The sequence below is a fragment of the Aptenodytes forsteri genome, unplaced genomic scaffold (assembly GCF_000699145.1).
Source record: "Aptenodytes forsteri isolate BGI_AS27 unplaced genomic scaffold, ASM69914v1 Scaffold93, whole genome shotgun sequence".
NCBI classification, from domain to species: Eukaryota; Metazoa; Chordata; class Aves; order Sphenisciformes; family Spheniscidae; genus Aptenodytes; species Aptenodytes forsteri.
The window spans coordinates 6,762,593-6,785,830 of NW_008794665.1; the positions used below are offsets into that span (position 1 = coordinate 6,762,593).

At 40.8% G+C, this 23,238-nt stretch overlaps 1 protein-coding gene across 1 annotated transcript in view; it reads left to right on the top strand.

Annotated features, from left to right (window-relative positions):
• The window catches only part of ARHGEF38 (Rho guanine nucleotide exchange factor 38), a 39,195-nt gene extending 23,284 nt beyond the window's left edge, over positions 1-15,911 (top strand). The window contains exons 5-14 of the mRNA XM_009273630.1: positions 162-179; positions 4,753-4,952; positions 5,469-5,602; positions 7,257-7,361; positions 8,566-8,688; positions 11,076-11,396; positions 13,008-13,148; positions 14,319-14,517; positions 14,699-14,958; positions 15,726-15,911. Of these exons, the coding sequence (XP_009271905.1) occupies positions 162-179; positions 4,753-4,952; positions 5,469-5,602; positions 7,257-7,361; positions 8,566-8,688; positions 11,076-11,396; positions 13,008-13,148; positions 14,319-14,517; positions 14,699-14,958; positions 15,726-15,911 (1,687 nt within the window). The remainder of the gene's footprint in view (positions 1-161; positions 180-4,752; positions 4,953-5,468; positions 5,603-7,256; positions 7,362-8,565; positions 8,689-11,075; positions 11,397-13,007; positions 13,149-14,318; positions 14,518-14,698; positions 14,959-15,725) is intronic.
• Positions 15,912-23,238: the final 7,327 nt, after the last annotated feature.

Genomic DNA, 23,238 nt, shown 5'->3' on the forward strand with positions numbered 1-23,238 from the left:
TTTGTGCAGTTCTGCTGACACATAGCAGCAATAAACCTAAGTTAACCAGCCAGTTACGGCTGCTCTGTGTCACTGAAGTGTATCTGAGAATCTGGCCCCTGATCTGTATAAATCCTTTTAGGAGGAATCTAATATATGTTTTGTTTTCTTCTCTTTTGCAGAAAGATATATGAGGAAGAGTAAGTACTATGTCTTTCTTACATGTAAAATAATCTTTAAAATACCTTTAATTTATCTTCGGTATGCTTAAAACTGTACATGTGGAAATTTTAAGAACACAAGCCGTTTGTGTCAGTATAACCCATAGATTTTTCCAGGACATATGTGATAAAGACTCTCAGTTTTAATTTCCCTAAGCCTGTCTAGTTTTCTAATTACCACTGCACTAGCTTTGCAGTATCTTTCAAAACTTGTGGTTTATGAAGCTACTTAATTTGGTTGCTAATTCATTCAGAGCCCTTTATTATCACCTTGCTGTCTTATAAATGTGCTTAGAGAGCTCTGAGGTCCGCAAGAGTGGTTTTCAACAACACAGTGTCAGTCTTTGAAATCCAGACACTCTGAAATCATTTTGCATAGGCCTCTGTAGACCTGCTACAACACACGTTAGGTTCACAGGTAAAGCTATTTCTAAGGTGATGACCCCTCCGGTAGCCCTATATGAGAAGTCCACCTTAGGATCTTCCCTCTGACAGTGGCTGGAAGAACATCAGAAAAGAACAAGCTCATTGCAACACTTTGCCAGAATACTCACCCAGCCACCGATAACTTGTGGTTAAGGGACTTCTGTGCCAAATGTGACATCTTTGAAAAGCTATAAAGGAGAGTTTCTCACAGCTGCAGTTTCTGGACATCCAGCAGGTTGCGATCATTGAGATGCAGCGTCTCCTGAAGCTACCTGCAGGGAGATGTCAGAGGAGGGGTTAGCTGAACTGAAGAGAATGATTACAACCCCAGACAGAAATGTTAAGAGAGAAAAGAGGAGCAAGTGTGCTCTATATTGGTAGGAGAGGAACACCTGTAAAGTCAGAGAATTTGTTAATCAGTCAGTCAATTGCACGTCATAAATAAGATCAGTGTAAAATACACTTTGAAGGATTTGCACGTTGAAATTCTACAGTTGGGGGTTTTCAAGCTTTAGTCTGTGATACGAAATAGTTTTTCCGCATTTTGTTTTGATAAGGGACATTCTTGTATACTCCAGTCTCCCAAGGAGCGGGGCTCTAAGAGGAACAAAATATCCAGATTCACAATAAGATCATGTGAGACAGCAATGCGTATAGAAATAGCGCAAGACAGGCTGCTCTGCCTTGCGTAACCCTATCAGAAATGAATGCCTAGTTTTCTCCTTCAAACAGTTTCCAGTGGAATGTAAGATACAACTCACTTTCTGAGTTTAAACTGGCTCTTATAAAGCCGTGCAGAGTGCAATGAGCCAGGTTTAGCTGCGGGACCCTCCCTGAGCTTGACTACCTAGCACGGTATGGTGGCATTTGCCTTCCCGGCTGACCAGCAGGGCACTCAGAAATGCCATCACCTGCAACTCAGCTTAGAGGTTGCAGAGTCTCAGCAGCCCTTGGGCAGGACCGCGCCCAAAAATCTGGTTAACATTGAACTGGAAAATACAGCGTAACTCACCCCAAGCGGTCTGTGATGTTGCTGCTCCCAGATTGCTTTTCATTCAAGCATGATCAAGAAAACAATTACATAAATACCAGACAGTGCTGCCCTTTGCTAGCAGCTCGATAGGTTAAATTCTGCTTGGCTTAACAACTGTGCAGCCTCAGTGAATTCCCTGGGTTTGCATGAGAGTCTTACAGCACAGTGAATTATTTGCCCTGCATGTCTTGTACTAAAATGAACTCACGCACAGTAAACCATGAAGCCCGAGACTTTAAGTCACGCTGCAGCCTGTGATGCACGCACACCATTTCAAAACTGCCAAGCTGAATATGACGCTGGCCTCAGCCCTGCTGTACCATACTGGCTATCGTGTTTGCCACTGGACCTAGTTGCTGGGTAATGACAGCAAATGAAACTAAATCCTGAATCACCTATCTTTGCATAGCTCACCACCGTGTGTTTTTTAAACAGGCGGGAATCTTTCTGCATTTGTGACTTTGTTTTGTTGGGAGGAGGGAGGAAGGGTGTGCTGTGAAGCTCACTGCAGTTAAGCCAGCTGCATTTACTGCAGAGCTACGGTAATAATTTGCGATGAGATTAGTACAGCTACATATGACCTAGAATACTTGCTAAATTCACAATAACATGGGGGGAAGGCTGAAGTAGCATCACAAATGAATTATCAACTTAATTTTCTGCACAATAGATGTCACAAGCCGTTACTCGCCTGTTTCGGTCGTGTGGCAAGGCCGTGTCCTGCCCAGCGGCTGGCTGCGTCCTAACGGGGCACATTGTAAACGGGACTCGTCCAGGGAGAGTGGCTATCATCAGCTAATCTCGCTGGGGAGAATTAGATGAGTTGAACTTTGTGGCATTTAGTGCCCCAGGGAATCATTATCTTATAACAAACCTACTATCTCTCGAACCATATTGCAAGACTGTGTCATGCAGATATGCGAACAGAGGGCTGTTTATCACTTGGGCAGCTGTCCAAAGTGCAACTATATAAAGAGAAGACACTTGAAGATTTTTCCATTCATGAGGCAGCTTTTATAGATTTGCATTCATGGGGCTTTTCAGAGAAAACAATAACAATTTAAGATTTTTTTTTCATTATTGCTGCCAGAAGCTGAAAGAAGGGAAAATAGCTCTCTATATTTAGTGTAGGATACAGGGGAAATGAGGGGGATTGAAATGATGAGAAGGTTTGGGGACATCAAGAAGCCTTAAAAGGCATCTACTGTTAATTTTTTTTTTTCATTATCTGCCAGAAGCTGAAAGAAGGGAAAATAGCTCTCTATATTTAGTGTAGGATACAGGGGAAATGAGGGGGATTGAAATGATGAGAAGGTTTGGGGACATCAAGAAGCCTTAAAAGGCATCTACTGTTAATTTTTTTCATGCAGAACTTTTTTACAGATAATGCCTGTGCGAGAGATGGTTTAAATATGCAGATGTCTCTTCTCAAAGGCATTCAAATTGTTAGCTAATTAGTCAGCAGTAAGGATTGGCTCTTGTACATTTTATACATATAAAAGTGGGAATGAAAGCTTTTTTTGTTTTTTTTACTCTTCCTGCTGCACAAAACAATAGATGTCAGCCTGCAAAACCAAGTGGCTGTTCCCTGTTTTTTGTACTTTCCTTCTACATTGTGTTATTCCATCTTCCCATGTGCAGAAATCCTCCTTTGCCTAGCATTAACTCTTGCATAGTTAACATCAAACAACCTTTTCCCCTTCAAAGCAGCCTTTTTGGGCATGCAAATGGAAAGCTTGCTCTGCTTTACTGCCCTTCACACTGTTACCAACAGCTCACACTCAGTTTCAAAGGGGAGGTCTGTGAGTCACAGGTAGTTCGTACCAGCACTGGTGCTAGAGCGTTGCCTGGTTTGCTCAGGAGTGTGCTGTAATGAGGAGAGACGATGGACATGTCTGTCCCGCTACTGGAGCCTCAGTAATGGCTGGCCCTGGCCCTAGGGCTTGGCCACCTGGTGTTACCTACTCCGGGGAGACCCCGTGTTTCTACCAGCCACGTGGAAGGTAATGAAGGCACATGTGGCTTGGCCCTGCCTTTCCCATTTTCTCCCAGGCTGTTGTGATGGCCTACAAACTGCACAGCCTCTCCCCTTCAAGCCTAGAGAGTGTGAGCGAAGGCTTTTGTCCAGAGTGGGGCTGGAGCATGAATTCAGCTGGCTGGTAACTCCCTTGCATGGGGGCCAGAGAGCTCGGGTGGCCTTGATGGCCTGAGCCGCTCGGGCGCCTGGGGAAGCTGCTCTGCTGCCCCTGCCGAGCCAGCAGGGATCGAGCCTGGAGCTGCAGAGCGTCCCTGTGCCCGCGCTGGAAGCTGTGACTTTCCTACCCTCATCCTTCCGCCACCCTAGGCAGCTGCCTGCTTTGCCTTTGCGTAAGGTGACTTCCAGCAGGTTGGATCAAGTCTGGGTGAACATCCTGTATGTTCAGCGTTCCCCCAGGCCAGATCTGGTACCCTTTGGAAGCTCGGGCATCATTAGAAATAACCTACTGGCAGCCGGCAACAGAAAACCACGGGTAAAAGACAGTAAAGCTTAAGGGTCACGGTGGCGATTTGAAAGATGTCGTGACAAGGTCATCCCAGTTACTCGCAGCAGGGAGATGTTACAATTTTAAGCCTGAGGGGCCAGAGCAGGATGTGATAGCCCCGCTCACATGTGTTTCTCAAACTTCCTGTTATTTTTTCTTCCACCTACATCTCCCTTCCTGGGTGTTGTGGTGTGTAAGTTGTACCACACACACCCTCAGACTGAGTGGGACAGTTTCAGAGGTAATGTCTAAGCAATAGTCCGGTAGGCTGCTGAAAATACAGAAAACTCAGACCTGGTGTGTATTTCTCATTGAGGGGGCGAGAGGACGGTTTCGTTTACAACAGCCCCTGTTCCCTGGCAGATGTATCTTATTTTTTTGACTTAAGTGGTAATTGCACTTCTATGACTCAGTGCAAAGCACTGCTCTGGTTTTGATATTTTCTGTAGTTGAAAGCCCAACTGAAGGATATAAAAGGCAGCAGCTTCAATGACTAGACAGAAATAATAAGAACTTTTTGTCTTCAAGGAGTTTCTCCTTATGTGACTTTTTTGTTTGGTATAAATTATAGAGGAAAGCCAAATCTAACGGACATGGGATCCCTGATGATCAAACCAGTGCAACGGGTGATGAAATACCCCTTGTTACTCTGTGAACTCTTGAATTCAACTCCTGCTTGTCACCCTGACCACAAGGCGCTACAAGATGCCCTTTTTGCTATGAAAAACATTAATGTGAACATCAATGAACTTAAAAGGAGGAAAGATTTAGGTAAGAAAAAGGCACAGTAAGTTCTTCTGTCTTTGTAGGTTTGGGCTGGCAATTACAAAAGAGGTTTCAATTCCAGTCATATCACTACAACAGTTTTGGCTGGTGCTACCCAAGTTGTGTAATACGCTACGTTTCAGGAAGGCAACAGATACCTTAATGTCACTTGTCCTCAGCCAGCTATGTTATCTGACTGGTAACTCCAGAAATATGAAAATGATAAAAGAATTCATGTTATATCCATGTTCATTGTCAGTAATGCAGTTGCAAACACTGATAATAATTAAGATGCAGTGATAGAAATATTTCTTATAGACTTGCCACATTGAAGCCCTAACTTCGCTCTTCCCAAGGCTAGTGTCGATAACAGGGTTTTCATAATCTCAAGCATTTTCACATAAGATTACAGCAAGTGCCATCAAAGGGTCTGCTCTCAAATGGTTTCATATTTGTGTGCCTCTCCCTGTGAAAAGCCCTGCGAATACAGATTATTAGTGTCATGAAATTCTCTGTCTGCAGTGCTGAAGTATAAGAGGAATGATGATGATGAAACCCTTAAAGAAAAGTTTTCCCGACTGAATATCCACTCCATTAGCAAGAAATCCAAGAGGGTCACTAGCCATCTGAAAATACTGACGGGGGGAGAACCTCAGGTACTTACTCATCCAACTGCAGATTTGCATTGACAGCTTCAGTTCTGCTTTTGCACTGGGCATTTTTTAAAACATGTTGGAAATGGAGTTTGTGGTGTTGCTTTTTTTCTGCATCATTTATAAAGTCATTTTCTGACTGTCACAGAAGACAGGAAAGATCTTTGTGATTGAAACAGAAAATAACGTAATGTGTTCTCCACCTTTTCCTTTTTTATGTAAGAGTTTCTCAAACTTCTGATCTTCAGCAGAGAGGAAGTTACTAGTAGTTTTGTGAAACTCAGCCTGAGAGCAGCGCTTTGCGGATAGACTGGCAATAGTTATTGTCGGTGCTGAGAATGTGTTCAGTCAGTCTTGCTCCGCATCGTAACATTCAGGTTCTGAACCCACCAAGGAAGATGAGCAATACTTATGATTAGGAAAGGCCACGGGGTTTGCCTCTACATGCGTAAGGACCTGGAACCGTCAAAACTACCAGAGACAAAGAACCCTGTGATAAGTCTGATGGGTGTTGGGTGGCCAAAAAAACTCCGCTCCTTCATAATTTTGAGGTTGTAATTCAAAACCTAGCAGGATAAACATTTTCAGGAAAGCTTAAATCTAAATCTCAAAGAAAATCAATTACAACTGACCTTGAAAATGATATCCAGTGTACCCCACTGCATGAGATGGCTGATTATACAAGGTCACTTGCTTTTCTAGATGTGACTTTACAAGATACATGCCGGTTTTTCCTGTTTTGTTTTTTGTCAGTGGTTTCCCCCTTTCTCTGACGCAAACTACCCACATTTATTTTTTCTGTTCATTTATTTGTACAGTGGAAATTTTTGTATTCAGAATGGGACACCAGCAAGGCTATAAAATCAGAGAAAAACAGGGAATTAGATGTTCTTTTTTTTCTTTAGAAGCTTCCCTTTTATGATTTTTTAGTTTTGTTTTTTTAATTTGGCTTAAAACATTTGAGAATCATTTTAGAATCAGGATACATCTGTTAAAGATTCAGCTCTCTCTCCTACTTAATTAGACTAAGTAAATTCCCAATTCACATCTCTGAAACACGCTGTGACCCTTACAGCAAGACCACTGAAAACAAGACTTGAGATTTCTCAAATTCCACAAGTAAAAGGTAGGCAGAAATAAACGTATTTTCAGGGCTTTTTCAGCTAGCATAAAAAAGTAGTACAAGCTTATTTCCAGCTGCTGAGGTTTCTAGCTGAAGAGCTGGCATTGCTCTAGAGGTAACAGCTCCACCTACAGCCTGCCTGGGGGAAATCTCCCCATCACCCACAAATAAGCACCCAGGGAAGTAACGCCATGACATAAAAATATCTTACAATTTTCACCACAGTTTCCTCAAATGGAGCGACAATATACAGAAAATGAAGAGTTTTATTGGCACACGTAGGTGTGCTTGTAATAAAGCAGCTCCCTGCTTCCACAAGGATTAAAAATTAAATTCTCTGTCATGTTGCCCTGGGCCTTTGACTTTTCTTGGATTAAAACTGGAGCTTGGGAGAATTAGGGGCCGATCTGTTCTGTTTTCAAAGGGAGGAGTTCAGGGAAGGTTTGGGATTTTTTCCAGCAGTGCTCTGGACGTTTCTTTCATTAGCCAGGCTCTTTTGGGCTGCTAAAATGACAGTGCAAACATCTATTTTAGGTGAAAGATCAAACTTTTAATAAGGAAGAAAAGTTGTTTCGACGTTTAGAGAAGACTGTGAAGTTGTGTGTGAAGAACATTTCACTCTCCTCGCAACATCTACAGGTGGGTACAGGCCTTTTTGAAATCTGTGGCCACAAACCATGTCCATAACCAGTTTAACACACATTTCTGCCACTGGTTAGGCAACACCAAGTTATTTATAATCAGGCCTGTCTACATCACAATATTAAATAAATGGGCTGTGCTGCTGCTGCATTACTGAGCCCATGGCAAAGAAGTTTTGAAGCCCTTTTTCCCCTTACACAAGCAGGCTCTATGGAGACCCGTGGGTGCAGCGCAGAAAAGAAGGTGCTGTCTGGTGGCACAGTTATGACTTTCAGTCGCTGTGTGAAGTGGTCATATGGGTCATGCACACCTGCTGCAGTGCAGCACCATCTGCTTCTCATTAAAAGTGGAAGAACCGAGTTGCAGCCACATGAATTAAAATGTCCTAAAATACTGATTTTGGATGTGAAGACTCCTTCCTTTATCCTGTTGCTAGGTTGTGTTGAGGGCTAGCATTAGATGTAGAGAGTGCTCAAGTGCTGTAAATGTCTTTGCTTTAATCCTTTAATCCTCCTCTCCGAAGATGTGGGTTGGCTTGTAACTTACCAACTTTTCCCTCTCATGGACAAGTTGCCAACTTTGTAGACGGCATGAGGCCCTTCAAAGTGTAAGTGTGCCCAAACCGGAGCACAGCAAACGAAGGCTGTTTGAGAGGTAGGTAAGATCAATAGCCAGCTGGCCAGAACTTATCGTGAATGCACCTCGTTTGGTTAAGCAAACAGGGAAAGGCCAGTGAGCTCAGCCGACAAGGGTTGTTGCCTGGAATAGTGTTGACAGTTCCTTATCCAAACGGATGCACGCTTCATAAGATTAAAATTCAGAGTAAGTGAAATACACCACTGTAGTCCTATTTAGTCCTCCAAAAGAGGCCTTTGAGGGTGCATGGGTCTTGAGCTGGCTTCTTGCTGAGGAGTAGCTAACTTCCATTGGGACATTCATTAGGTTGGGGCATAATTTCTTCAGTTGAACATTAACAATTTGATTCTTAAATAGTTTACATTGAAAATAGACAAAACGCAGGAAAATATTATCACAGCAAACAATCCCACAATGGCTGGAAACTGCACAGAAACTGCACAGGTGTCAGAGATGGAAAATATTTGTGATTCCATCAGTATTATTGCAGTATCTGCATGAGGGAATGCAGTATATTAAAACAGATCGTAACACAGTTTCATCTTCCTACCATCTTCTTGTTTAGGATTCTGTACATCTGGCTGCACAGAATATAACTGGGCTTCAGGAAATCTTGCAAGACAAAGATGATGAAGTCAATGGCTGTTTGAAAAAACGGAACAACACTACAAATCTCTGTGAAGACCTTGTAAGTTTACGCAATGTCCAGTGTTACACGGCTATCTGTATGTGTGAGAAAACAGGTGTATGTGAGGAAGACTAGGACAGAAAAGAGCAAAAAGCCTTAGGAATCCATTGGGAAAGATGAGTGGGGTTTTTTGGTTGAGTTTCTGTAAGAAATAAGATAAAATTCAGTGTAAGTGCACAGTGTTTTCCCTAGAAGAGCTAAAGAAAACTTCTCAAGCTAAATTCCTGGGTTTAAACTAAAATCTTTGTGCTAAATTTGCATGTTTCACCTGAGCTTCAGACAAGAGCAGCAGATCTTTGCTTTGCTACTTTTGTTTCCAACACTTGCAGTTTTAGAGTGACTTTTGTGATCTTCGTTGTGCTCCTGGAATCATAGATCTGTGAAAATCTCAGCTTTATTACCTTTTCAAGTAAGTTACTATCCTTCATATAGGGAAACCATGAAAAATCTGAATGTAGCCCATAGGAATTAAAAAGCAATTAAAAAAAAAAGGTAACAGTTTTTCAACTAGTCTCTTGCGTTCAGGGTCCAAATGAACTCTAATGCCTGGCTCTACTAAGATAGACTAAAATGTTTCTTCAAAATGGGGCAGGCTGCTCCTTCACACAGCTGCTCAAGCTGGAAAATTCAGAGGTGGAGATTTTCTTATACTTTCCTAGGTTTGTGCTGACTAAAATATAGCCATTCAATCCTTTCCAAAACACTGAAAACAGATTCTGCCAAGAAACAGAAGGATCTTAGACAGACCACATCCTCCCAGATAATGACAGGGAAGTAAAATGTTGTATTTCCTTTCCTTTGAAGTTCCCGCATTTGAAAAGAATCTCAAAAACTAATCTCAATAATCAGAAAGATATTTTCAATGTCTTTACAACGAATGAGTGCATAAAGTGCAGAAGAGTACCCCTCTATCATTGCAGTGGTGAGTGCGTCCAGTATGGAAGATGCTCCCATATTCAGAAACATCAAAGAAAAGCAGAAGCAATTCGACAATAGATGAAGCAGAAAACTTTTTTTCAGAAAAAAATTTCTAACTCCTATTGGCTCATGACCCAGCTATTCTGAAGGTCTATATAATTAAAAAAAAAAATAATCTTAATCTTATTTGTTTTAACTGCGGACATTGTTATTAACCATGTTAATATCTACTTATTATCTATTTATTTCTGTGTCTTGGATTTACAGGATTACAAGGGTTCTCTATCCTATGTGTAAGGTTTTTTTTAAAAAAAACCCTTTTGTCCTGACATTGCACCATGAGTAGATGTTCTCACTGAACAACCCATGGTGTTCTTCACATGTTTTTCTGAAAGGCTGTTATCAATGGTGAGCTCAGCAATGGGCTTAGGTTAGGTTTTTTTTTCCTTTGTGCATTTGTCAATAATGAATACCTTCCTCTCTCATTATATTTTAGGGAAAATTTTAGGGCAGAAATCCACAATAGCCTCTTCCAGAAATCAGGTCCAGCAGTTTGGAATGTATCAAAAATTGGTTTGCTAAACACTGCCCAGTTTTTCAGGTGGAAGTAAAGTAGGAACTATCTAGCCAGCGTACATCATCTTGGCCTTGGAGAGCAATTCTGGAGCTAAAATGAATCTGTCCTCAACTGTGGTGTGTTACAGAGGGTAGAGGGACAGCTTCTCCTTTATTCTCACATTCAACCCAACAACTTATTTCACATAGAACGTCCAAAAGCTTTAATATGATGATGAGTTTCACTCACTACAAGCCTGTGCTGTATTTGAACAAGTGATTTACAAAAATAAATTTTATTTCATGCAATATTAATCCCTTGAGACAATTAGAGACTAATGGAAAAGTCTGAGAAAGACTTTGTTTTTTTAACCAGGTGTCTAATTTTGTTGATTACTAGAGATAAAACCAACAAGCATAACATAATTTAATCAAATCAAGTGATTGTTTGTGTTTGCTTAAACAGGAATTGAGTTACAGCTGTTTCCAGGAAAAAACAAAAAACAAACTTTGATAGCATTCAAGACTGCAAGACTGCCATTTGACAAGACCTCACTGCCTCTAGACTGTACATTGGCACGGGCCTTCCAATTATGGAAATCCCACTTCACCGATCCTTGCCCAGTTTTTCCTCAGTGGTAACACACTAAGGGCAGTACCGCTAGCTGCATGCTCCAAGGGACCATTACCATTACCAGACACTTTAAGCTGCAAACCTGTTACCTCTCCTTTGCAATGTTATGAAGGAGATTCTAACTCATGCTAGACCCTGCTTGAAGCTGCCTCTGACAGCAATGCTTTGTGAAGAGTAATTAACAGATTGCTTGATAGGCTGCCATCAGGCTTAACCTGTTACTGGGTCTGAAGAACTGTATGAATAAAGTAGTAAGTAGGTCTGTTTTATACCTTTCCAGATGGCTCAGCTGGACAAGCTTGTTTTGACTCCTCTCTCAGCACTACAAGCCTTGTTTTCAGGCCCACAGAAGCTCATCCAGAAGCGCTATGACAAGTTGTTGGACTACAACAGCTACCTTCAGAAGTCAACAGGAGAAGAGCTGGACCTGGCAAAGAAAGACTATGAGGCTCTAAATGCACAGTTAGTGGAAGAACTTCAGGTATTCAACAGAGCAGCCAAAAAGATTGTGTCAAACTGCCTGCATTGCTTCATCACCCTCCTCAGGAATATTATGTCTGCAGCACTTCAGTCAAATTCTGCTGTGGTGGTGCCTGTTCCGGTAAGTACATTAGAAATAGGTGTAGCTCCGCCTTCATTTGTCTTTTTTCTTTCTGTATGATTTGGCTAGAGTTATGTAGGACACTTACCTACAAGATACACCGCTTTTGTTTGTTCTGCTAAGCACAGTCAGGTTTGGTTTTTTTGTTTTTCCTTGCAAGCTCAGCAAAGGTTAAGTTCTGAGCTTAAGTTTTGTCAGGCCTGGACTTTTCATCGAGAATGATCCTAATGCAGCTGTTCCAGCTGCTACAGTGATAATAATAGCAAGAACATTACAGTAAGGCAAAAAGGAGGCAGCTGCTAGCATTTTAGTCTGTTTCTTAGCGTCTACCCTGAGTAGCCCAGAAAACACAAGAAGAGAAATTCTAAGAAGGTACATGAACACTCCCATTGCTGCTAGACCTGCAGTCACAGATGACTGCAGAAGAGAAGCAGGTTAGGAGACCTGATGAAATAATTTCTATGAAAAGCAAGTTGTTTTTAAACCCAAATATGCTGCAGAAGCTCCTGCAGACATCTCTAGGCAGCAAGGAATAGCTTTGTCTACACTGGCATTTTTAGAAAGTTCAAATCATTTCATTTATGTAGCCGAAAGTACCAAAGATGCCTGTCTGAGCTACACAGGAGGGCATCAGTTCCTCCAGCCCCGCTCTACGATCATTACCTTAAGATTGAAGTTGAGAAATTATTCTTAATTTGTGTGAAAATCCTACAGCATTTCAGTTTTGCCGTACTTTTGCCTAGAGAACTTGAACCCCCTTGAGAAACACAGCTGCAACAATGCCTTCCACACATCCAAATCCACTCATCTGAACTGGAGCAAGACTCTAGATAGGAAACACATTGTAGTGAGGCAATTCTGGAGTATTCCTTTCCATCGAGGCTTGAACACAGCACTTTATAGTCAGGGGCAGCTGAAAAATTAAGCAAGCAAGGTCAGGATCAAAACATAGAGCTGCACTGTTTAATGGGTAAATGAAGGCTTTTCCCGCATGAAGAAATTGCATCCCTGTAATTTGACCATTTCATGTTTTGAAAGCTGTTTTATTGAGCACTGTTTTCTGTGAGGCTCTGCCTACAAAATTACCTTCTTTTTGTTTTTTCTGTTTATATCAGCAAATATACTTGGGGTTAGGCAGTCCAAAAGCACTTATCCAGTGCCACAGATAGAGCTTCAGCTTCCCCAACGATTTTTAACCTGGTGGCAGCACCCAGTTGCACAAACACACAGCTGTAGGGTAAACTCCTCCAAGCTTTACAGCACATTGGACACTCTGATGGCTGCCGAGATGCACGTTTCCATCTGAAAGCAGGTGGCTCAGTAGCGTAGGTGTAAGGCTGTTCATTTTCATCACTGTTTAGAGTATTTTTTAATGATTTAACTTAAATTAGTATATCTTTTAAGTATAACAGCAATCATTAGAAACTTTCTTTAAGCAAGGGCCTTTCTTTTCTTTCCATCTCGTACCTAGCACACTATGGGCTCTGCAGAAAATAGCAGTAACTTGTCAGATTGCCTGACTCCTAGCATTCAGCCCATTAAACCAAATTTGCTCTCTCTAATCTCCTTACCATTTTGTCCGTAAGATCTAACCCACCTTTGTGTTTGCAGCTGTCTTCCTCAAGCATCTGTGAAGTGCAGAATCAGTTGATGGAGGAGGTTCACAAGCTGAATTTTGTAAAAGAAAACAGCAGTGCAACCTTTATCGAGAGAAAATTGAGCTTGGAAAAAAAGAAACCTGTCCTTTCTCCAGTGAGTACCATACATCCGAATTGTGTATGAAGCATCCTCTTTGGATCGCTTTTGAAACAAAACCATTTTTATGCCACCTAGAGGTTTGGGCTTGGTCTCTTCACTGGGACTCTGAATCAGGTTGTTGGAAGGAAGCTGTTCCATTGATCAGTAACTTCTGAAGATTTTTCACTGTGTTTTCATGTTATTATCTTAAAAATCCATTTGAAATTATCTCTGATTACCCTTAGGCCTTTAAGCACAGTTAAGTCTAAGGTTGTATATGTAAACTTTGATTACTTCTTTTGTTAGCTACTCTTACAGTGTGTCTTAGTCTTCTGATTCAGAACTAATTTTTTTCCTCATCCTCAGCTGTGGTTATGCGCACTGGTGTTTACACACACATGCACACACATACACCCCCACAGCAGAACGATTCAGAAAATCCACCAGGAAATCTATGTCCCCCTGGTTCCCAATCTTATCAGATATTTCCAGAGCTTTTAGGAGTCTAGCTTACAGTGAAATAAAAACTCAAGTGCAGATTTACAGGAGAAGCTGACGAAGCTGTAGTATTCCTTTTAGCATCAGTAAGGCACGTGTTCTTGCTTCTGTGGTATGTTAAGACTACATTGATGTGCAGCACCTCTCTCCCTGGCCTCTAACCAAACCCTGAGTGAATATGCTTCCAGCAGGTAATAGCACCTTGCCCTTATTTAGCAAGGTAATTTCACTGTTTGGGTACTACTGATTTTTCTGCCTAATGCCTTATCATGCAAGTTGTTATGTGACCTTAGCACACCTCAGCCGATTTTTGGATTACGCTTTGAGATTTACATAGGAATTCAAAGATCATTGCTACGGAAAAACAAGTAAGCAAGCGACAGTTCGCATACAGGACACCTGCTCTTTGAGAGCAGAGGACAGACTAAGAGGTCTTTAATTAGTGAAAATTCCTACATTTCTTTAAAATCTGCCGTTTATTGCTCATCTATTAATACAGCAGTTGGACAGGTCCTTTGCTGCATATGCAAAGGCGATTTTGTTACATATAGCTGTGTAACTCCTTGATCTGTGTGTAAAAATGTAGGGTCAGTTGCCACATGCAGCATACACTGGTATTTATGCATCCATGTTGCTCTAGAAAGGGCTTCAGCATTATTCCCAGTGAATAATTTTTTTGCTTTTCAGCTCGAATCCCCACGTCAAACAGAAGGCCACAGGTCCAAGCTGTTGTCTATGTACAGCACAGACTTGCTATACCAAGCTAAGCGCAAGTGCAATGCCACACAGGAATTTGATATTGATTTACATGAAGGAGAACTGGTGGCTGTTGTGGAGCAAAAGGACCCCTTCGGAAGTACGAGCAGATGGCTTGTTGACACAGGAAGTAAGTTCTCTGCACAAACATCCCAATAACAGCTTTCCTTTGGGATACTGATTTCTTTTCATTCTGGCCCCATCTGTTTGCCTCTGTCATACTGACAGCTGCATAAAATGGTTGGTTTTGAAATGGTTTTAGCAATATTTCGCTGTTTGTTTATTTTCTCTCTTTTTATTCTGGTGTCTAGTCCTTAAAGGGTATGTGTATTCCTCCTTCCTGAGGCCTTACAATCCAGCCAAAGCGCAGAAGGATGTAGCAGAAAACGGCTTCGGTGATGACGATTTTGATAATATCAGCCTCTTTGTCTCTTCACGGCCCTCTACTGACAGCAGCACAAGAAGTCCGGGGCACAAGAAGAGTGACAGCAGCTCACCTCTTCACTTCTGTGAAAATCCCACAATTAATGGCACAGAGTCTGATGCTTTTCAGGATATGGATGATCAGCACGTAAGTATGATACACACTGTGCCTGTCTTCTTGTTGTTCCTATTTCAAATCTAGAATTATACTGCTTATAATTTAAATGGTTTCCTTTTGCACCGGAAAAGACTGGCACTAATCTGTCAGTATGACATGGGAACTCGTTATCCTCTGTTCTTTGCCTTTCTTAAATAGCTACAAGGTAGGAAAAGATAATCAGTCAAACCATGAATCGCAGTAAAACACACTGTTGCATTATCCCACCCCATGTACAACGCCTCGAGGTTCTCCTATGGAGCAGGAACCTGCAAAATAGCTCAGTTTGGGTGATTTTTCCACTTACCATTGACAAGAAAGCTGTAGCAATGCTGATCAGCAAGGCACAGAAGTAACCCACGTGCCACATTTGAGTACAGGAGCTTTAGGAAAGGTGATTCTCCCTGAGGAAACCTTGCTGGAAAATTCTCCGTCCCATCCAAGGCCGCTTGGTGTGAAACAGAAACAGGCACTTGGTGTGAGCTGAAAACCTTACTAGTGTAGTAAGGTGATGAGGTCTTGGAGCTTGGTTTGTTCCTCCCCATGCAGAATTCCCCAGATCCTTCAATTTTACTTTTTATTTTGGCCCTGCTCATTGTAGTCTGTCCAGCAATTGCAGACCATGTAGTTGCGTACTGGTTCATATATGTTATTACACATTTTCTGTATACAGAATTCATACTAATACACAATGACAAGGTAAACTGTGGTTACATTTCTGAATTCAGATTTTGGTTTTTGTGGCTTTGCTTTTTCAGACCTTCTATGCTGTTTACGCATTTCAAGCAAGAAATGATCAGGAACTCAGTCTTCAGGAATATCAGAAGGTTAGGATACTTCGGTTTTCTGACCTGAGTGGCAATAAAGAATGGTGGCTAGCAGAAGCAAAAGGTCAGAAAGGATATGTACCATCTAATTATCTCGGGAAGATGACATATGCTTAGGAACAGAAGGGCCCATTGAGCCAGTTTCTCTGCAGTAGACAGAATAATCATCTATTACAGTTTGCAGCAAGCAAGGCAAACTCACAAGTGATTGACAGAAGCCATGGTATCTGGTACAGCAGACAGATGATATTGTGAACCTCCATCCTCCAAAAGCCATCACCTTGTCAAGACCTGAGGGAGGAAACATTTAACAGGAAGACTGATTCTGATTAACATCCTGAAGAGCTTGCTTTTCTATTACCCCATAATTTTCTCTTTTGTCAAAGCGTCCTACGTCAAAAGTCAACCTACAAGTACAAATCACAGCTAAAATTATGTTTTTCTTCCATGATATTTAGCAAATAATATTCAAGATGAAGAGAATTAGCCTTGAAAAAGGACAAATTCAGTCTTCAGAGATGCTATAGTTCAGGCTGAATTGTTCCTTGATGAACATAGACATGTCTTAAAACTTGAGCTTTTTGGTTGTCTGTTTTTATCCTCAGCCACTTTGGTAATGAACCTTTTTCTCAGTGGAGATTATTGGAGTGGGAAAAGAAAAAGGGTTTCATTTTTGTAGAAAACATTTCAACTTAAAACATAACAAATGTGGTGGTACCAGTGGCTTTTCCCAGGGAAGAAGGTATGTTTAGTTAGATATAGAAATGGGGGGAGGGAAGGAAGGGGCACAAGAAAGAGGTACTGTGAAATAAAGAAGTTATAATTTTCAACAGAATTACACAGCTGCTTCATATGGTAGGGAACAGTTTGTAGCAATATGAAAGCACCCCAGGTTTGAAATTCCACATGTCTCCACACTAACTGCTTTATAGTGCAAGATCTGTGTAGTGAAATGAAACCTGTGTTATTAGACTTGGGAAATTTATTAAGATTTAAAAAGAAAAAAAAAAAGTCAAGCAGTCCCTTTCAATGAATATTTACTGCCTATCTGATTCCTTAGGTCAGATACAGGGATCATAATGTTTAGTGAATAAGCTAGGACTTAAGATGCGTCAAAATTTCTCTTCCGGGGCGGGGGGGGGGGGGGAATAATTATTTAAAGGGGGGAATCATCATTTTCAAAGCGTCTGATGTTAGATTGAACAGTGAAGAATGTATCGATGAGCCGATTCGCTGTTTGCAGAATTCAGAGTCAAAATTTTGCTAAAGTATCTTCAAAATGGTCAAGGCTATTTTAACAAGTTAATATAGTTCACATTGCATCCTCAATGAGCATAGAAAGCAAAAAAATCCCAAGGAAGGATCTGAATGTCAAGTAGTACTTCTTTAGGTTCACTGACTACAGCGATCCTTAGGTCAGGCTGCTGCCCTACACTTGAGCTAGAGTGAATAGTGATATAACAACATCTGGTTGCTATTACCATCGATAACTGAGTGTTCATCGCAATTTATTTCAATACAGCAATGCCTAGATTTTCTAGTGATAAGTGAGGACCTTCTGGTGCTAAGCATTGCAAAAAGGAAACAAAAAAGTGACTATGCCTGCAGCAGATAGCGTAATTGAAGGTAAACTCCCGTCAGTATTTTCTGTAGTGCTGCATAATTGCTTATTACTGACTGACTATTAAAATTAAGGGGGGGTGTTGCTGATCAAGGGCATACAGAAACTGTTCTAAAGCTTTTGTGTAAGTTTCTACTTCCTATAGTTGAAGTGTGGGGTATGAAGATGAAATGATTCAAAACCCTTACCGAGATGTAATAGGAAATAACCTGTCAGCAAAGAAAGGATGAGAAAAGTTCGGGCAGTTGATGCGAACAATAGTTTTTGCTACACTAATGAACCTAGTTTCATTTTCTTTAGTGTCCCAAATTTTCGTATTATTTTCCTAAAAAGGTAAAGAAAGTTCTCAGTCTTGCTCAGATGATGAACACAGTGGATCACAGAGATGAGAACCTGAAATTTGTGCTGGATTAAACCACATGATAGAGAAACTTTTTGAGTTCTCCGAGGTGGACATCCAGAAACTGGTATGTGAAACTCTGTGAACTACTGCAATCCAATGAGCAGTAATAAGAGATAATGCATTATTTTGCCTAACTGTACATCACCTCATGCACTTAAATCTTTCTGTTGCCATAGCAAGCAAAACAGGTTCTCACTCATTTTATTAGTGGATGTAGCTGTTGTTACAGGAAACTTTGCCTTTAGTTAAATGACAAAAATAAAGCTTTGGAGAGGGAGTATCAGCTTGGAAGAATGGACTGAAAGACCCTACTAAGCTTGCACTGCTTTGGCTTTTATATTTTAAGACTATGGGGAAGATGCACGCAAGAAGCTTTTCAGTATGTCTTAAAATTTATAATATTTTATTTGGAGATGATCTATACTTTGCAATAGTTGAAACAGTTTTAGAAGTGACTGAATTGTACTTAATAGGCTTAATGCAGTCATGTAAGCACAAAGATGAAGTTTTGTATTTCAGACAGTGAAATTAATTAAGGGCAAGAGTCAGGAAAGAAAGATTTCTGAAGTCTTAGCTCCGAGAACTCAGCTTGAGTCACAGGGAGAGCTCTGATTTTGAGTGTTAGGTACATTCCCCATGAAAAAATCAGGCTCTGTGAAGGTGTCTCAAAGCATACTCAAATGCTGCTCTCCAAAATATTCACTAGGTATCCTGAAGTCACAAGGAATGAAGGATGCAATATACTGGAACTGGCCACCTAAATTCCACTGAACTTCTGTGGGACTTGGGAACTCCTAGAAGGCCATATGAAATCCCAGTGTATGGTTAGGACCCATAATGATTTTTATGTTGTGGGATAATTTATATGGCTTTATTATAGCCTCATAACTTGGGATCCAGAAAAAGTACTTTATTAGGTAGCCAGGTGGATTGGTTTACTTCATTTCAGAAATTCAAAGTTTCAGCTGTTATCATTTGATATTACAGATATATTGCAAACTTTTATTTTTGTTTAAAACAGATGAATGCAAACCACAATTGCAAAAAATTAAGAGACACTCTTTGAATTTAAAGCCTTCCTACATTAAGGAGATTTACAACAATTCATATTAGACTTGCTCAGACACATTTTTGTTAAGATAGTGCTTTAAACGCTAGAAACTGAGCTATGTTAGGGTTCCAGAAACTCCCAAGAGTATGCAGTGTTTTTGCAGCTGTTTCTTTAACGTAGAGAAGGTTACAGTATTCTAAGAGTTTTCTTATTCTGATTAATGACAAACTAATTTATTTTGATTGAAGTAGGGACAGGCTGCAGTTTAATGGACCGATCTTGCATTTATTCAAATGTGCATTTTGCTTACTTGAACCATTGTGACAATAAGCATGTACAAGTACTTCCAAGATTGGGTCCACCCAAACTGAAGTGTTTCTCCATTCAGGGAATATTTTTAAGTGTTGCCATTGACAACCTAGAACCCAGAAAGTGTCCAAGCCAATGAACAGCACAGAGTCTCTGTCTCTGACCCCTGGCACCTGTGTGCTTCACCATCTTCCCTCTGCTTGGACGGTGCTTGTGAACCTTAAGTAAGGATTCATCTTTTCAATGCAAATACAGATCGAAGAACTATTCCTTCTGACTTTTCATCTTAGGAAGCTTCACTGAGTAATTACCTCCTTCAAACACTAAAGAATACTTTTGCTGTCATTTTAAGATAGCTTGTAAAAATGCAGATACGTGAAGCAGACCTAACACCTGCAATAGGAAACACAGCCATGACAATCCTTGTGCCTGTAGATCTATTACTGATAATTCCTCTTACAATATTGTTTGTTCAGAAATGGTGAAAAAAATCTTCTTTTAAATTATTGTAATAATAAAAATCTATTTTTGTAAAGATATGTTTCTTCTTTTTTTTTTTAAAACAAGACTTTTTCCAGAAGCAGAGAGCTTTATATGCTATCCAAGATCTGCCTTCTGTTGTGAACTATAAAAAGATCACTGCAAAATTAGCAGGCAGAGGAAATGGGACAGTTGCCTCAGATAAAATGTTGCATTTCTAGTATGCATCCTAGCTTATCTATCAATATATTAGAACTAGTCAAACACTATCAAAATACTGAGCAAGTTTCAAAATACACTTCAAGTTTCTTTATATGCTATCCAAGATCTGCCTTCTGTTGTGAACTATAAAAAGATCACTGCAAAATTAGCAGGCAGAGGAAATGGGACAGTTGCCTCAGATAAAATGTTGCATTTCTAGTATGCATCCTAGCTTATCTATCAATATATTAGAACTAGTCAAACACTATCAAAATACTGAGCAAGTTTCAAAATACACTTCAAGTTTCCAAATGTCAGCTTAGTTCTGTTCTTTTCTAGCTGCTCCTGAGGTCGTGACCATTATTTACTGCTGTGTCCAGCCAGAGGTCTGTCATGAGTTGTAATAGATAAAAGCTTGTGTCACTAAAATAAGTTACAGAACTTTGTGTTAGATCTTTCCTCTTAGACCCAGATATCACCAGCATCCCCTAGTCCGGCCAGAAGGAGCACTCATGGAACCAGAGTAACCTATCATTTCACATTACTAAGGGTATCGGTATTTGGGCATCTATGAAAAACATCATATTTAAGTGGAAGTAAAATATTACCATACCAATTTATAAAATGGATAAGGAAAGTCAAGTAGGTATTTTTACAGTAAATCACAGAGCAATTTGGTTTGGGGATAGAAAAATCACAGGACTATTTTCCAGGTTTTTTTTTTCTAAATATGAGGTATGCTTCTCAAAATTCAGAAGGGCGTTCCTTCTTTCTGCCCTACACTAGATTCCTCAACCTGACGTGCAAATTCAGTCAAACAATCCTGTAGAACAGACTCCTTTCCTGAAAATACAGTTGTTAATTCCATCCTAACTATAACTTCAAAGCAGAAAGCAACTGTTCCCTTCAATCTACTCTGTTTTTCAGCAGTGCCTATCTCAAATATTCAAGCTAAACACTTGATTTAAAAGACCAGGTCTATGCTATAAATCCTTCCTGATATAGTACTTCAAAGAATCACAATCCTAACTGACATTTTTATACCAACAGAAGGAGACTTTATATTTCATTTAGGAAGCTGGGAAAGTTACAGTGGAAGAAAGTCTTTTGCCGATACAAATTGCAGCTCTATTGCAGATTTTGCTAATACAGTGATATCAGCAAGTCCAGCTAGACTTGGCCTTATTAGAGGGAAAAGACAGGCATGCATAAAAAGGTATAGCATAGGTTATTTTATTCTAAATGAATAAGAGAGAACCTACAGTCAACCCATGCCAGAGTTATAGATGTAAAAACATCAGGATACACTTGAATCAGGTCTCAGAGGTATTTTAAATGCACTAGCTACCACAATTTAAAAACAAAGATAAAATTTTTCTGCCTTTGTTCACCCCACACGTGGTACCTAAAGTCATCTGCACAGTTCAGATGTAAGCTCCTGAACTCTCGCAAGCAAAACCGTACGTATATTCAAAGGCAAGACAGAGGCAGCTAGCACCTTGAACCTTCCTGTGGGAGCAAGTTTTACTACTAGAGTGAACACTTTACATAGGAGCACTCCAGCCATTAAAAGAATCTATCTTCATGCTCTACAGTGTAGGCAACATTCTTCTGATTAACATTTAGGAAGAAAACACGCCTTCTGTTTGCTAGTGGAAACTGCTTCAGTGTCTTTTCCTATTATACCACCATTAAAAACCTTCTGTGCTAGACAGGAAGAAGGATGGGCTGATCGAAAAGCAGTAGAAGTTCTAGATTCCTCCTCCTCATGCTGTTATTTTTAAATCGCCCTGGAAGCCACAGGCACTACAAAGACAAAGCCTTTCTTTTGCTCCTCCACAGGAAGTAATAGTTGAAGAAGTATGCAAATTCTCCAGGTAGCTAAGGCAATCCTGAGTAAATGAGCCTATTCCTTTGGATGTTGAAGGAACCTTAGCCTAAATCTTAATTGTGGAGAAGGGAAAAGAGGTATGGGAAATAGCTGCATGTATCAGCTTTACACATACTTAAAATACAAGATGGCTAAGAAAAGCTGTAGCTTACACCTACCTACAAAAGTCTGAGATGTTTTCACGTTTAGAGATGCTCCCCTCATCATAGAGGGAATTGGTGGGTGCTGGTCACAGACAGCAAGACTCAAGACCCTTTTCCAATGCTCTGCCTGAGCCAGTTCTTGAGAACTGAACAAAACCTGGAGCAGCTGGGATGAAGAGAGTGAGCACAGGCTGTGAAGAACAGCTCAGGGGTGTGAGTGGGGAGCTGGAAGACCTCATACTTTCTCAACTACCTGTCTTAGTCATGGTGGTAAAGCATTAAGTGTAACCCGTGTGTGGCTGGGACAGGTTTGAAGGAGTGTAACAGAATCCGGCAGGATACGCAGAAATAGCTGAAGGGAGGCCTGTGGGTGTAAGAGCTAGGTCTAGTCAGGAAAAAGCCACGAATGCCTCCACAGGAAGCTCCCGAGAGGCAGTCACAGCGCCTACAAACCTCCTTTGTAACAGCAGCTGGGCTAAGCACAAGACCGTGCTGGGGCGTGGAGGGGGCTTATGTTCTGCAAAATGAAGAGAGACAAAGCTGATCCCACCCAAGGCCCTGGAAGTGGGAATTTAACATATTCAGCTTGAACAATACCCACACACAGAGACAAATTCCTCTTCCTTCCCCACCCCCCCCTTCAAGTTCGTAGTATTATTAGCAGTTAGGCAGAGGACCCAAGATGCTGCTAGGATACAAGTCACCTTGGACACTGCCGATGTCTGGATGCAACTCTGCCCTGGCACAGCTTCTCTCTTGCAATAATCCCATGGCATCTGCTTCATTTGCTCCTGGAACTGAGACACGAAATAACAATGAAACACAGATATGTAAACACAGATACGACAGTTCCCATGAAAGTTGCGTGGAACATGTCACTCAGTATAACGAGAACACTTTTTCTATGCAGGGTTAAAAAAACAATTTTTTTCATTATTCTTTATGAAAGCAAAATATGAACCCTCATTTTCACAAAGGGCTAAAGGAATATATTTGGATCTCTGAGCAATCTTTTCTATTTGAAAATCTATGCTATTACAAATATTTTTGACCTATTTTAACAGCTAACATACCTTATATCACTATTTCAGATACCCGCAAATCCACAACAGAACTAGTAGAGGGGAAAAAAAGGAAATCTGTGAGTTGAGGAGAAAGGAAGAGGGTTTCTGAATACCTCTGCCCCCTGCCCAAATCAAACAAACCCTTTGTCCCATGAATGCTATGGGAGGGACAGTGGCATATTCGGATCCCCATTCTGGGTTACATGGATCCTAATACTTGACCTCCCAAGTTCCAGACCCAGCTAGCCAACCTGAAACCCAAGCAAGGAGCTTGCCACGGG